The 15,829-nt window shown below is 40.6% G+C and overlaps 1 protein-coding gene across 12 annotated transcripts in view; it reads right to left on the bottom strand.

Annotated features, from left to right (window-relative positions):
- Positions 1-15,829, bottom strand: part of GBF1 (golgi brefeldin A resistant guanine nucleotide exchange factor 1) — a 109,680-nt gene that overhangs the window by 23,718 nt on the left and 70,133 nt on the right. For 4 of the 12 annotated variants that reach the window (XM_074589841.1, XM_074589842.1, XM_074589840.1 and 1 more), the window contains 10 exons: positions 15,333-15,387; positions 8,801-8,936; positions 6,323-6,549; positions 5,210-5,378; positions 4,813-5,024; positions 4,036-4,134; positions 3,404-3,598; positions 2,843-3,029; positions 2,260-2,400; positions 1,616-1,704 (listed from right to left, as the gene is read on the bottom strand). In XM_074589841.1, coding sequence (XP_074445942.1) covers positions 1,616-1,704; positions 2,260-2,400; positions 2,843-3,029; positions 3,404-3,598; positions 4,036-4,134; positions 4,813-5,024; positions 5,210-5,378; positions 6,323-6,549; positions 8,801-8,936; positions 15,333-15,387 — 1,510 coding nt within the window. Of the gene's footprint in view, positions 1-1,615; positions 1,705-2,259; positions 2,401-2,842; positions 3,030-3,403; positions 3,599-4,035; positions 4,135-4,812; positions 5,025-5,209; positions 5,379-6,322; positions 6,550-8,800; positions 8,937-12,478; positions 12,515-13,846; positions 13,946-15,332; positions 15,388-15,829 lie in introns of all 12 variants that reach the window. The other 8 variants (XM_074589835.1, XM_074589834.1, XM_074589844.1 and 5 more) reach the window with 4 other exon arrangements.

Raw genomic sequence — 15,829 nt, 5'->3', positions numbered from 1 at the left:
TTAGGGCCACCTGGAACTTTCTTTAAGGAGCTCTCAGCCACTGGCAATGATCTTGATTTCTTCTAACCTTGTTTTCCAGCACAGGAAAGCTGGAGTATTATCAGAGGTTTTCACTTAGAGCAGTGGAAGCACTACGCAAGCTCCCTTCTCAACGAAGGACTTTCACACAAAGTCCATCAGCAAAGCTGCCATGAAAGCTGTAATTAATGCAAAGCAAAGGGTTACAAATGAAACACTAACTAAATCAATATTAATTTCTTAGAAATTAGCTAATGTGAAAACTTGGTGGTTGCTTTGAAGACTGTGCTGACAATCACTTCCCCCCACTGTCCTTGTGGCTTGGGAAGCCAATTAACGTTATCCCACTGCAGCACTGTCTTGTAGGTAAAGAACCAAGTTCCTAAGTACTGCAGCAGATTTCCTAGAGAGAAACCAATGCCTTAAATTACATTCAGATCCAGAGACTGACAATGCAGATCACAAGGCACAGATTAGTATGGCAGTAGAAAGAGATCTGTTGTACTTCCTTCAGTATTTTTGTTTAAGTAAGTTTAAACAAATATGACCACCACTCCCTTATAATAATGTAAAATAGAACCACTTATGCTGGAGAGGGAAGTCACAAGCCTTTTAGTCAGGTGCAAATCAAAAATCTTTCTCTCTATCACCAATGAATCGTTCAAAGACATTAACAGCTTCTTCCAGTATATCATCTGGCTTCTTACTCCACAATGACTATGGCCACTCACATTTCATCCAGAATATGCGTCATTTTCATACTGAAATTTAGTAATCTCACTTCCTAAATAACCTACCTCTGTCATGTATATGTTGTGCAGAGAGAACGAAATCCGTACAAAGAACATCTGTGAATGAAAAACACCCCAAAAAAAAGCAGTCCCACGTAACCCTTAGGGACTTTAGGTATATTCTTCCACTGTCTCTGGAGGTGAACAAGCAGGCCAGAATCTGATGCTTGACACACAACAGCTGATAAATACAAGTCATCAGCATGGAGCACCTTTGTCAACACTAGACCTAGACTGGAACCACTTAGGGAATGGAAAAGCTGTACTGTTAGACTATAACTTGGATTAATGAGGTTCAAAGAAACAGACATCTAGACAAAGAATGGCTTTGTCGCAATCAAGACAATCTTGTCCGTCATCCTTATGATAAAGCAAACCTGGGAATAAACACACCAGAACAGGAGGCTAGACTATTAATTTCTACTATGGGCCTCTTGGTACGCTCTCCATTTACAGCTTTGGTAAGAGTAGGGAACCTCCTCTTTTTGATGAAAGTACCTGATTATGTCCACATAATGCAAACTAGATCCAGCAACTTTCCCACCCAGAAATCATATGGACCTAGCTTACAAGTCGTGCCTCAAAATTTCCACACCACCTCTTGCAACTTTTAGCACAACGAAACTAGGACAGATAACAGTCACTACTCTCTGCAGTGTAGCAGGATTTTCAGTGACTATTTAATTCTTAGCAGCAGAGACTAGAACTCAAAATTTCTGAGATATCACCAGTCATGCAGAGGCCACATGGGATAGGAAACAAAGAGAACACTCAAAGATCTATTTGCAGTATGCTCCAAATCATACCTTCTTTTTGTTCTTAATCTGCATAAGTTCCTGAGGGCTTGGAAGGATACAAGAAAATCGGGTAGGCTTCCTGGGGATATTCTTCTCAGCTAGAAGGACAAAGTGTCATTAGGGTCAAAGCTATCCTCAGAGTAGCACCTCAGCCCACTATAGTGTCCCACCATAACTTTCAGTCATGGAGTCTTGCTGCAATGTGCTGCCCTGCAAATGGCAGTCACACTCCTGCTATTAACTCGCTACATTCCTCCCACCAACATTTTCTTCAGCATAACTGCATAGTAGCTTCTTGTCCCGCACAATTTCACACATCCGCAAGATTTAATTTTCTAGCTATTTTGACTACCTACACTATCGATCCCCTGCAGAGCCTTGACTACCTTAAAAATACTAAGTACTGGTATAAATTTCACACACTTTTGCCCCAAACTGACCCACCAGATCTAACCCCCTCCCAGAAGAAATGCAACAGTTAGTAGGCATATATAGCACACCTATAATAAACAAATAGTCACCACATACCTCCTCCTTATTTGAACACACAATAGCTATAGTGGTCTATAGTATAGCAGGACCAGTCAGCAAATGTCAGGACCATTCTCAGCATATACACACACAAAGTATCAGGGTACCGCAGAGCCTATTACCTGCCTCACTTCCTCCTTCCAAATCCATGCAGCCTTCCTTCATCTGATCAGCCATAAGGCACCCACTGGTGGGAGGACATGCCCCAGCTGGCTCTGAGACTGCAGTGGAAGATTTTCCCTCACTGAGTACTCTCTCATTATCTGTAGAAGTTAAAATAAATAATAAAAATCCCCACACATAAACAAAACCATAAGCCAAGGAAAAAGCTAGCAATAGAGAAATAATGAACTGATCACTCTAAGCTGAACATATGCTTATTCAAAGGAGTTCCCCCAAGTAACTGCAATTCCTCAGTATCCTCAGTATTTTGACTATGTGATTTCCATCGCATACCCTCCTTCTGTTGTGACTGCCAGTCTTGACATGGCCTTAATATAAAGCTTCAGATGAGGGGCACATTTTAATATCCGTGCATTTTACAAACAGCATGGTTATTAACATCAGTGTGTAGTTATAAAACATGCAACAGGAAGACTGAAAACATATATTTAAGGAGCTTACTATGTCAGCTACGAAACTGAGATCTGTAAGTTTAGCACAAGACTAAGCTTAATATCAAAATATCAAAGAAAGGGGTCTTACTATTGCTTGTGTCTTTGGTGCTGTTCATGGTTTCTGGACTGAATTTGACAGCTTCCTTTTCTTGTTGATGTATGTTACTCAGCACTTTGGCCTGACAATGTGCCTCAGTGCTATCTATCACTGTCAGCAATGCTTCCAGAGACAGCAGATGGACAGTATACAGCTGTCCAGAAACTGGGAAGGCATTCTGGGAAAAAAATACGCACATTAGTCAAGTTTCATGCCTCTCTCACCATAATGGGGGAAGGAAGTTTCCTTCACAGCTTGGGGAAGCCTAAAGCATACAACAGAACACTCTAAACTTTTCACACAAAGCTTTGTAGCGTATACTTAATGGTTTATCTGCTCTGACACTAGTAAAACATCATGGTTTTCTTTTGTCTTCTGCTTCCAAAAGAAGACGGCCATCTTAATCTCTATAGACGACTCACACCGAATTCTTAAGTACCACTCCCACTCTTAAGTACCCTTGTTCTGAGTTACCGGCTTCCCCTTCGGCACCCCGCTGCTCCCTCCCTCCCGCCCGCTGAGGCGGGCAGCCCCCGTTCGGCGGTTCAGCACCTTGGAGAGCAGCTTGGTGAGCTCCTCGAAGAGGTTGGCGCAGTAGTAGTCACAGTCGTAGTTTATGTAGAGCTCTGTCACGAAACTGGGGATCCTCCACAGCTGGACAATGGCCTCCAAAGCCATCTCCTTCATTTCATAGGGCATCTTTGGGTTTTCCACAGTGATAATTTCCATCAGCTTCTTGATGTACATCTGGCAGAAACACAGGGCAGCTCAGATTAAGGAAAGAAAAGAGAAAGCGGGACAGTGAATAGCTTTGAGGACTACAGAAATAGATCTGAGTTTCATCTTCCCACATGACACTCCATCCTTAATGATGGCTCATTCTGAAGGAGACTGTAAAAAGGTTTCAAATAGTTCTACCATTCAGTGCACCTGGCTTTACCTTTCAAAAAAAAAAAAAAAAACCAAAAAACAAACCAGTATGAAGGCAGGTAGTGCAGTACACCAGTCTCGAAGAAATTTTATTATCCAACAAGAAAAGGTCTACACAGCCTACCCATAACCGACTGAGTCATTTATACAAAGGTAAACTGATATTTAGACTGTATCTTACTGCCTAGATATATGCATTCAACTGAAGCTCAATAAACTATAACCAGGCACCCAGTGATCCTCAAAAAACTCACCTCCAGCTGGAATTTCAGATGCTCTCTCATGCTCTCAAAGAGAAGAAAGCACACCCTGAGGGAGGTTGCATACAGATTGAGCCGTTCAACACTCAGCAGCTGAACAAGAAAAAATTTAAATAATTACAAAGGCTAGTCATTATGTGCTATAAGTAGCAGTATTGTGGCACTGCAGGCATCACCTGCAACAACCTCGAGATCCACACATTGCCTCCCATAGCAATGGTATTTCAAAAACCAATCCCTTATTCAACCTCCTGGTCTCACTTTTTGCTAGTCAGGATGAATACAACTTAATTCCCTTCTGCTTGCGGTAACACTTTTCCTACAACAAATTTGTTCTTTTGCCAAGTCCACAGATCCTGTTAGTGGAGAAGGAACTTGGGATAAGACCTCCCTCTGAGATGGCCCTTGTGCAATTAATAGCTTGGCACTCCAAAGGTTCTGCCTACTACTAAGCTGGTAACTTGCATTCGTAATTACCTCAAAACCAATTATGTCAAAACACAGTGTTATCCCACAGTAACAGTTCATTCAAATCACCTTCATTCTTCTTGGCCCTGGTCTGAAGAAAATAGCACACCACAATCTCTCTGGCTTTGCAACAGCACTGTTTTGCTGGTGCAATTCAGAAGCTCTCTGCTGCATTGCAATGAGAGTTATTTGAAGACTGAGACCTGCCAAACCTCAGAACACTGAATTCCAAGAGACTCTTTGATGCAAATTAGTATCTGACTCCCCAGTGCCACATGCCATGCTAGCACAAGCCAGACTCACTTGAAATAGGTGCCGGCACAACTCCTCCTTCACAAGTCCCAAGAGGGACTGGCAGTTTGCAATGGGTGCTGACTCCAGGGCAACAGTTAGCAGCTGCAGCCCCATGTGGATCATCACCTCAGAGTTGTGGCGGTCATGAGGGTTGGTGAGCGAGATAAGAAAGCGGAACAGTTCCCTAATACATGGTAGCCCATAGGGGACCAGTGCTGCTCCTAAAGGAAAAAGAGAGATTTAGCACTCTTAACATTGCTTTTGCTTTTTGCAGGTGCCTAACAAGTATTACAAATGAAGTTGCTACTAACCCACTGAGGAACAGGAGCTTATCACCTTCTTAGCAGAAAGTGGAAAAGAACAGTGGAAAGGAGAAAGGACTTTAGCAACATTGCCCACCTCTCACCTTCTTTTTGGGAAGACTGAGTAAAACGTACTCCTCGGGGATTTACATAGTCCATGTCATGAACTGAGGCAGAGTCAGAGTGTTCTGCTACAGATGTGCACTCCTCTAGGACCTCAGGGATAGACTCGACGGAAGCTGACTGGATCTTCTCCTCCCTCAGACTTTCATTCTTCATTGATAACAGTCATTTGGGAATGAAAGAAGCAAAACAAAGGTTAACAAGCGCTAGACAAGCTAAAAGAAAGGCTTATTTGTTCATGGTTCATTCAGAATTATTAAAACTACACAGGTCAGTAATGGAAGAGGATCAGGAAAAAAAAAATCTACAAGAAAAGAGTGCCTCTAGATAATCTGCAACCCTCTCCACCCTTTCACTTCTATCTAGTTGTTACCTATTTTACATAACTCTAGGTTGCAAGACTAAGGATTTTACTTTGAATATACTCCTATTACCTATCAGTTCTTACTGCCCCTGAGGTTAGAATTTGGCTCATTTTTCAATTTTAAATGCTACCTAATTTCAGCACACTATTTCTATCTATGTTCTCTTAGCCTTTTACCATTCAAAACATCTGCAGCTCCGAAAGGTTCCCTGCAGCTCTAATCCATCCTCTCAACAGTATGACTGTTGCAGGAGAAGTGGAGACAACACAAAGGAAAACTTACTGACAAAGGCCTCGGTTCAGGTTTGTCATATTTCACAGCAACAGTATTGCACATACACAAACACCAACAGCTGAATTTCTACAACCTCAAGTAAAATTGTTCACTAAAGATAATAAAATGAGTTCTGCAGATTTCCCTCTAACAGTTTCTCCTTTAATTAAGGTTAATGATATTGGCAGGAGTACAACTAGCTACGTAGGTGCATTGTTGGGCTGCACAGTTACAATTTCTCAGCCAATGGGGATGGTCTCAAGAGAAAACAAAGAGTGAATGTTTATGAATATACAAATCACTTATAGCAAAGAACGTTTTATTCTGACCCTAAGCCTTGAAATAGAATATATACCCTATGACCGAAAAGAGAGACAGAAAGAGAGTAAGCGTGCTAAATCCACAACTGATTATGCTGGGAGCTGGAGCTTCTCTTTATAAGTTATATCCACGTACCTGGAGTTCGGGCTGATTTTGATTTTCAGTGACTTTGGCCTCATTTGAAGGCATTCCTGCATTAAGACCCAAAGAAGCGACTTGGTCCAAGTCTGTCAGATCTTCCTTGGAGGTAGTCTGTGAGGACAACTCCAAACCACTGTCTGTAGCAGGGCTGACTGCAGATGAAACATTTTCTGAGCTCCCAGAGGAGCTGGGAGGAGCATCTATGAAAGTAACTCCGCTTGCTGATGAGAAACAGAAGCCAAAAGATCGGTATTATTCTGTACTTGGAGCACTACTTCACACTACAAATAACCTCAGATAGTTATGCATTAATGTAAAGAACATAGATAAACTAAGCTCTCTTTTGCTAGGTATTAGCGAATTAAATAGTCAAACACGAGAGATATTAGCAGTTCTCCAAATTAACACACAATAGTTGGAATGTAACAAACTCAGCAAATAAGGTAATTCACATAGAAGAGTGCAGAGGGTTTCTATAATTAAGAAGGAATCCGAAAATAGTCCGAATGGAGTACTTTACTCTTTGATACAATAGCACAACTACTTTAAAGACTTGCATCAAGAACTAGTCATTCCTTCAAAGTGAAAATATTAACTTGACTGGATGGCAAGACCCGTTTCTTTAATTCTCCCTAAACTAACGGAACTGCAATAGAATTCAAATGGGTCTGAAATGGAGCAGTGGAGGATTTTTACTATTTTACAATGCTCAAGGAATCTAAGTTATCCTTTAGAAGAAGGAACCCACATATTTGCACCTCTCGTGGTTCTGAGGAGAACTTAAAAAATGTAAAACAAATATTTAAAAAAGAGAAGATATACTGCAGGGCACAGTAATAAAGGCACAAACGAGACTTACGTTATGCATTTACATGTGAAATGTGCATAGCTTTGCACAGCAGTGTTCTATTGATGACGATTTTCAGAAGTGTCTTAAGTAAGTAGCAGGACATTATTTTTAAGAAATGTAACAGAATACATGATCAATTTTGCAATATTTTCTTCTTCACCTGCTAAGCTAGGATTCTGGCCTTTTAAAAAGCACCATTATTAATGGTTAACATTACCTAGAACTACAAGGTCAGAGCTAATTACATGCTTTGTAACACAATTCAACTTTCTCTCTAAAATGTTACAGGAGTTATAATGATGTTTAACAGAATTTAATACCGATTTGAAAACTTAAATATAATGGTGATTTATGTAGACATAAGTTCTCATCTGGATGGATGTTCTGAGTTACGTGCAATTTGATTGCATTTGTTATTTCCTCAGTTTTCACCAATCATGCTGTTGGGTAGAAACACACTTGGGATCATTCATACCACACTGTGACAGAATAAGTGTCAGAACCAGGTATTTTACACAGCTATTGTTTCTCCACTTTCCCATCTGCTTCGTTTCACTGTTAATGTTTATGTCTGAGCCATCAAAACAGAGAGCGCACAAGAGACAGAGTACTTTGCAGCCAGAGGGATTCATTTATCCAGAGAAGAGTTAAAAACAGTTACAACTATTTAGTCTACTCCTATACAAAAATAGGATATGGAAGTCCCCAAACATTACATTCTTGAGCTCGCAGCACTAGTCACATACTGTATCACTTCTACAGGCTAAACATGGAAAACGATTCACACGTATACCCATTAGTTTCCTGCGCACAACCCCCTTTCAGGTACCTTTGCTGTTCCTTCTACTTTTTTTCCCCCTACATAACTCTTCATGCCTTCTTACTGTATCAAGGCCTCTATTCTTCCTGTAACAGTTGCAAGCGCATCCCCTATTTCCCTGTCCCTTAATGAGCGTAACCCTTTACTCAAATTTCATGGACTGTGAATGCACGTTTTCAGTCTTTACATCTATAGTGAGAGATCTGTTCGTTCACCCATCCTTGATACCTAGGTTTCTGCACATCCCTCAGTTCTACTTGTGTATTTTACCCCAGTCATGCTTTGGTCTTCCCTCATTACCACCATACCCTTTGGTACATCCTTCAGGAACACAGGAAAGAATGTGTCACTTAAGTCAGCAATCTCCTGCTGCAGGAAACTTTCTCCCCAGCTCCATTCCCCTTAGCTCTGCTCTTGCCAGCACTCTTGCTCTCAATCTCTTCCACACACCTCCAGCACCCTCCAACTCCTCTACACCACATGACTCCTGTAACCTCAGCCACTTCTCCAGGTCCCCATTCGCTTTTGTACAAACTGCCCCATAAGGCATGCTGAAGGCAGAGGAATGCTGTCAAGTTAGCCACAGGACCATGCCTTCCTCCATCAACGTGTATTCTGCCTCCATCAAACTCTTTCTCCAGAACCTGAAAAGCTAGGATATATTTTATTGCTATAGTCACTGAGAACTAATATTACAAAATCTAATGCAAAACAACATGTTAAGAGAAATGAAATAAAGACAGATTCCAAAAAAGCTCTAGAACAGATGTTGTCTGGTCTCTGAAAACAGATTTCAACTTACCTGTGGTGGTGTTAGTACTGGCTGCTGGTTGTTCTGTCCCAGGAGAGACCTTAGTTACATGGCGAGGCGGCCTCGGTGATCTCTTCTGCTTTTTCCATTTTGATGACTCGGTCATTCCTCCAGCTCTCATTTTCAACTGAAAACCAATAATCATTAAGAATATCAGTATAGCAAAAACACGTAGCACAATCGATTACACAAGCCAACCCACAAAGGCTGTCTTAAAATCCTCAAAGTCAGGCAACAGCATTTAAATATATCACACAAATCAATCAGCACCTCAAAATCATGCAAACCAGCCCCTGACTCCCCACTACCCATGTATTAGCCAACACTCCATGCCTGAATCAAGGGACAATTTACTACTGTTACTCTCCATATAACATATTGCAGAGCATATACTTAACACGTCAATTAGCACAGCGCTCCCTCTTCCCTATCAATTACCTTCTAGCTTTCCATTAGGATAAAGAATTCTCTTAGACCTACAGGCACACCTAAAATCTTTTCGCTTTTGCCAACGTTTCCAGACTTCTAAAGGGCATCAATTAAAGTATATAAGCAAGTACTAGTTAGGTTTGACGTTCAATTAAAATGTCACCATCTATACACAAAGGCTGAGAATGAAGCCTGAGCACGCAGTCCCACACTGCGGTTTGCAGCTCTGTCACTTATCTCTTGCCTCAATTCACTCTTCATCTTCTTAACAATGCCACGTTCACTTTCCTCTAGGCATCTTTCACTATTAACAAGTGTTAGAGCTCTAACACTTCACTCACTCCTGGTGCACGACACATTGCAAATACCACCCTAGTGGTTTAGAAACAAACTATTTCCTGCTTTCACCTGCCTTCTGTCATTACTCCTCTTCAAATCTAAATCTAACCTAACTCTTGACATCCTTCTTGACCAGGATCCTACTTCTAGTTCTTATACAGATCTTTGATCGGGCAAACAAGAACCACAGCCAGAGCAATGCAGGCTGTGTGGCACTTGCTGCAGTGTGCTGTTATTGCAGGCATACACAGACGCTCCAGAACTTCCTAAAAACAATACGATATTTGGTCACATGAACAATGGCAATAGCAGGCCTGAAAACAGCTTCCTTCTAAAGTAACTTCATCTAAGTGCAGGGTTGCACTTACTCTTGGCTTTGGTAGCTGCAGTCAGCTTTTCTGATGCTATCAGACCTCTTCAATTTGAGGTGAAAATTTAACCATTGTACAGGAACCTTGCGTGTGGTGGAAACCGTCCAGCAAGTCTCAGTACCAGTCCCTACTTGGTATTCTTCTTTGTAAATTCATCACAGTTAAGTTACATTTTAGGCTATAATATTCTTTATTTTATATATCCCCAGCATCAAATTTAAATTCTCTAGAAGACAAGGATATTCTTTAGTCTCTTCCTTTTTCTGCAACTTGCCTCCTTCCAGCTAATACTCTTCTTAAATGCCAATAAACCTTCATGTTCTGCTACTTTTTTTCGTCTCTCCCTTTTCCAGATAGAATTCTAACTCGCTGTACACAGCCTGTAGTTTTTCTCATTTAAATAAAGCTTGTGAAAATGTTATGTCCCAGTGCAGTAAACCATTTGTGTAACTTTTCTTTGCACCACAAACTCTATTTGTTTGACAACTAATCCTCAAGTTTTAGCCATGCTACAGTTTCCTTGAGCTTGTTAATTAACAGCAGATTCAGAATTACTTTGTTCCTTGTTATTTCCTCCAAATTTTGCAGCAAGAGTCTCCTAAATCACAGCTTCCGACCAACGGTTACATGACAAGAATGCAGCTAAAAATAAAATTTTGCACATTTCAAAATGTTTTAATATGCTTATGGATCACAATCCTTTCATGTAAAAATTGGCAGCTCTCTTATCTTTCCTATTCACTACTTCATAGGGCTATATAAAATATGTGTTATCTTTCATTCTTGCCAACTCCTAATGTTTCACCTGTAATAATTTCCTCTTCCATTTAAAAATCCCTGAGCTTTAAACATTACCAATAGTTTTATTCATTAAAGGCTTAAGCTGCTAATTAGACCAGGTAGTTTTTCTTTACCTACCAACTATTCTAGAAATAGGCATATTTATTTTTTCTCCCTTTTCAGTAACTTTTGAAATAAAATCTGAAGACTTATGGTTCATTGTACCAAACTACTTCAAGCAGGATGGAAACCTGGAAGCATCACGTGTTAAATCCAAGAAAGTCTGTTCCACATAATTTCAAAATAAGACTTTGCTTCTAGTTACTATATCCTGTTGCAATGATTTGCCAGGTAAAAAAGTTACCTGCTAATAAAAACTGGGGGGGGGGGGAGGGGGGGGGCAGGGGAGAGGCGGGGGCAGAGGCAGAATTGAATTAGCCAAATAGAGCCAAGATACCGCTATGAACTAACCATGTTGGTCCCACTCCTTTTGCCCCCATCCATGCTCCTGAGAAACAGGTAACTTTTGAACCATTCTATCAGAAGTTTCAAGCTGACAATTTAATTACTACTTCTGATGTCCCCTTTCCAACAACACCAAATACCATCTCAGTTCAACACTAGCATTCAGACAAGAATATAAGTTGGTTTGGGTTTTTTTTTGGGGGGGGGTTGTTTGTTTTTGTTTTTTTTTTTTTTTTTCGGGGGGTGGGGCAGGGGGGAAGGTTGAGGGGTTTTTTTGACAATTTAACAGACAGGTGAGATTACCCAGTAGGTCTTTTCCATCTCATACCATCCAGTATTCCACATGCTACACCAACAAGCATTCTTCTATCAGAATTACCTAGCACTACCCCCTGTATCATGCCCCCCCCTTTTTTCTTTTGCTGTCTCCTATAAATAAGAAATAGCAAATTACAATGACAATTGCATAGCTTAAAAAAAAAATGCAGAAGCAAACAGAAATACTTAACAGAAATGTTTCACCAGTGTCAAGGAGCTATATGGTTTTTTTAACAAACTCTGAGTTTGAGAATTCTAAAACAATACATGTATCAAAGGACAGCAAAGTAACATTTTTCATTCTGTATTTTGTATTGAATTAAAAGGTAATAATCCCATGAAATCTGTACAGTTTATCTTTGACTAAAGGAATTATTTCTAATGCTTGTTTTTACCTTCAATACCAAGGCATTTCCTGATTTCACTAGAAAGCTTGGCTGCATGTTAACAGGCTGAGATTTTAAATCTAAGGTTGCTGTCTTGACTAAATGCTGCAGTTAGATGGCATTTAATAGATCATTAAAATATCCTGAATTTTAAACATCATCTAAAACTCTCTTTCCCTATCCAATGCCCAAGTGATATTATAGTTGCATTACTTTTCTATTTATCAATGTCCTTCAGATTAGATTAAGCTCATATTCCACAATAAAAACACCTGAAGTTAGTATTTAAAAAATGATTCTTTAGAAATCAGAGCAGAGGGAGCTCAAAGCTACTGTTCGTTCATCTTGGAATTCAGTACAGATTCCACTAAATTTATCTGAGTTACCTTTGCATAAAGAAACAGGTACACGAAATTGTAGAAGAAAAAAAATAAATTACAAGACTCCAAATGCTTCCTTTGATAGATGAGGTTTTAACAGTAAAACTACAGCTAAGGTCTAGGGAGGTGAAGAAAAATGTAACACTACAGGATTCTTTTTAAAGGGTCCGTGAGATCTCATTTCTCTACAAGCCACCTTACCTGCACTCGTTTGTTTTTCCATAAGATACTGTAAGCCTCAAGAGAAAAGGGCAGGGGCCAATGATTAGTGACTAAAGTGATTATACTATAACATGAGCTCATTCTAGATGCAGCATGGAACTGGTCAGCACACCAAGTAGCGTTCAAGACACAAAAGCATGCAGAGAGAACGCAGTCCACGATCCAAGTCTTGGAGACACCGATGCAGTCCAGTCATCTCACTTACCTACCTGCCTGTACTGCAACAACGAATTAAGTTTATCTGGTGAAACGTATTTGTGCATCTTAGGCAACTATGAACACAATCCACCCCCAAAATCTGTGAAAACTCAGATTTTAAGTTTCTCCTGACTCCCACCACAGAGCCCAATGTTTAGCTACAAAATTTTCTATTGCAAAGGGAAACATTTCTTAGTCTTTTCTTCTGTGTAACTCTGCGAGTCTCCAGCCACTGCGTTTCCAACCTATCCTGACCATAGATAGAGAGAGGACAAAAAAAATGGCATATAGACCTCTAAATGATCTGTTCAGCTCCTTTTGGACCAAATAGCATTAATGGCAGACAAGAACTAAAGTTAAATTAAGTTTATGAACCAACATGGAAAACTGAGAAGGGTCCCATTTAAGCTAGTTTCTCAGGGTTTCTATGATCGGTCCAGAAACAACAATCTGCAGGCCTACAAGATTTCTTTAGAAGCATTTTCTAGGGGAACTAGCAGGGACTAACACATTTCATAATTCAGTTCAGCCCCACTCATCCCCCATTACCAAATACTGTGCTGGAAACCACATTTAATTTCAGTAGAAACATGACCACAGGTGTTGAAAACGTACAGCAGTCTCCTACAAAAAAGCTTGAGAGAGCGTCGAACTCTGTGGCCCTGTACCAAAGCTCAGAGATTCACCTTGAGTAAAACTGTTTAAGGCATGCTGGGTCAAGAGATTCCTCAAGTATGCTGCTACATCTATAATCAAGATCAACAGCTGCGACACACAACGCTTGAGCCTTCAGAGGGCAATCTATACTTTTTATGTTTCTTTTCCTCAGTTTTTCATTGTCATAGAAGACTCAAATCTTGCCCATGCCCTCCCACTCTGTTCCTTCACAGGATGCCGTGATAGTGTCTTAGGTGACACCCACCAAGACACTGAATGCTGCAGTAAAACAAGGGTCTCTCCCTCTAAAGCCTGCCCCAGCTGCAGCCACAACACTGCAAAGCAATTGCTGCATGCATTGTCCCCAAAAGCCATGCTGTGTCAAATGAGTGGAGGGAGATTTGCTGCACACAACATAACTATCTCTCAGGTGGTGTTTACAAGAGAAGGAAGAGGGGAGTAAGGTAAAGAAGGGAGAAGGGAGAGAGAGACCTTCAGGTTCTTAAAGAGCAATACCCTCTCTAATTGGTTCAGGGCTTTGAGCTGTTCCCCACTACTTAGCTCCAGTTTGTTGAGGAGACATGAAGAGATCTGTGAAAGATAGGCAAATGCATGGTTTAAACAAAGCAAAATAAACCCAGAGAAGAATAACCTGGCAGAGTGCAAGGCTGCAGGGCAGATTCCTGGCATGCACAGCAGAGAGACAGTACAAGGTAACTGCACAGATCAGACACAAGACAGAGCATCACTTAACCGAGCTGGGAGCAGCCATCACTCGATAAGGGTAGCCTTCCCAAATTCAAATTCACCTTCACTTTACACCTTCTGTACACAGACCATGGCAATTTCTGATACCTGCAGTACATTAGCCTGATCTCTTTTAGCTTTCCTTAGGCCAGCCTGCCACCATCACAAATCTTGCCACTTTTCTCCCACAGCAAGGGAAACAAGCAGTCATTAGGTTACTACACAAGAAGTAAAGCCCCAAGCTAGTTTCAGATTCCTACAAGTAAGCATTCAGTCTCTCAAAACACTGCTATACTGGCTCTGAAATGTACATTTACCCAATATTGCCACTTTTCTGAACTCATTAAAAATAAAAATGGAGTGAAAGTTCTTCTTCCCATCCTGTTCCTCTCATCAGTAGAATCCTGTATCTTTACTGACATTCTTTATATGGAGTATAAACATATACAAGTATATATGGAGTTCCTTAAGTGAACCTCCTTCCACCTAAGAAATTATTACATCAATAATCACATAAGGTCACATTTATGGTATTTGCCATACTGAATCCAGCTGCTAAAGACCTCGCTGTATAGAGGGAGGCGGTGGTTTTGAACAAACCTGGACCTTCCACCTTCAGAAAATTGTGCGTTTAGGGAAAGGGAGAAAAAAAAACAGTCTACTTTGATTTGACTGCTAATAGAGATAGTATTGCCCCTGTGAACTAAGGTTTTTTGCTACAGAATGCTGCCCCTTCTAGAAACCAGCAAAGCTTTTTCTACAATAGTCCAATTTCATAATGCTTTCATGCTGTTTCACCAGCCTCAAAAAGCTTCCTTTGTACACAGAACAGGACAAATACATCCCAAGAGCTCAGTATTAGACCTGCAGTGAATGAAGAAATAGGAGAAAGAAGCTGGAGAGAGAGCAGAAGACAGCAAATGATCAGAAGACATGACCATCAGGTCCCATAACTTGCTGCGGTTTTCTAGCCCACAGCAGTTTGATGGCTGTTCCCAGGATCCAGACTGTCCCCCTTAGGCAGTACTATCATTAACAAGATTCCCTACCAGACTATGTGGGCTTAATCCCACAGAATTAGTGAATCTATGCCCATTTATGCGGTTAAACATGCTCTTTCAGTGAACTAGGGACTTGCAGGGATGAAGAAACACAAGTGTGAAAACAAACAATACAGAGACGAGCGCAAGCCTGAGAAGAGCAGAACAGCCAACACAGTGCTGAGTCTTACTTTCTTCATGTTCGTTCCCATGTAGCTTTTAGGCTCTTCTTTAAACTGAGGCAACCTGAAAGACAAAGAACAAGCCAAAATACGTAAGCTTTCTCAGGTTATCAAGAGGAAAAAATAAACTGGTCTTTTCAGTCATGCTGCAGATACCAGAAAACCCAAATTAGGTTTCCTCCACAAAAAGAAACGCTCTTAGTATTTTTTCCTGCCAAAATCTGCTGAGGGAAAAAAACAAGTATAGATGAGAGGTGCTCTGCATGCTATTACTGCTAATGGCAGTTTTGCTATATTGATTTTCATTCTTAATAGTAATGTAAGTACAGCTTCTTTTCCTTCAGTGTATGTTTTCAGCAGTGGACTAATTAGATTGATTCAAAACAAGTTTCTGATGCTGCTAAAAACAGCTGCTAAATCAGACTGTCATCCACACGAGGACTCTTGCAGTGTACATGTTATTACTAGTCATGGCAACTCTTTTCATTAACTTTGTAGAAACCCCA

Source organism: Larus michahellis, chromosome 6, assembly GCF_964199755.1.
Source record: "Larus michahellis chromosome 6, bLarMic1.1, whole genome shotgun sequence".
Lineage (NCBI taxonomy): Eukaryota > Metazoa > Chordata > Aves > Charadriiformes > Laridae > Larus > Larus michahellis.
The sequence above is the reverse complement of the archived record's forward strand: the minus strand, read 5'-3'. Positions and strand labels throughout refer to the sequence as shown.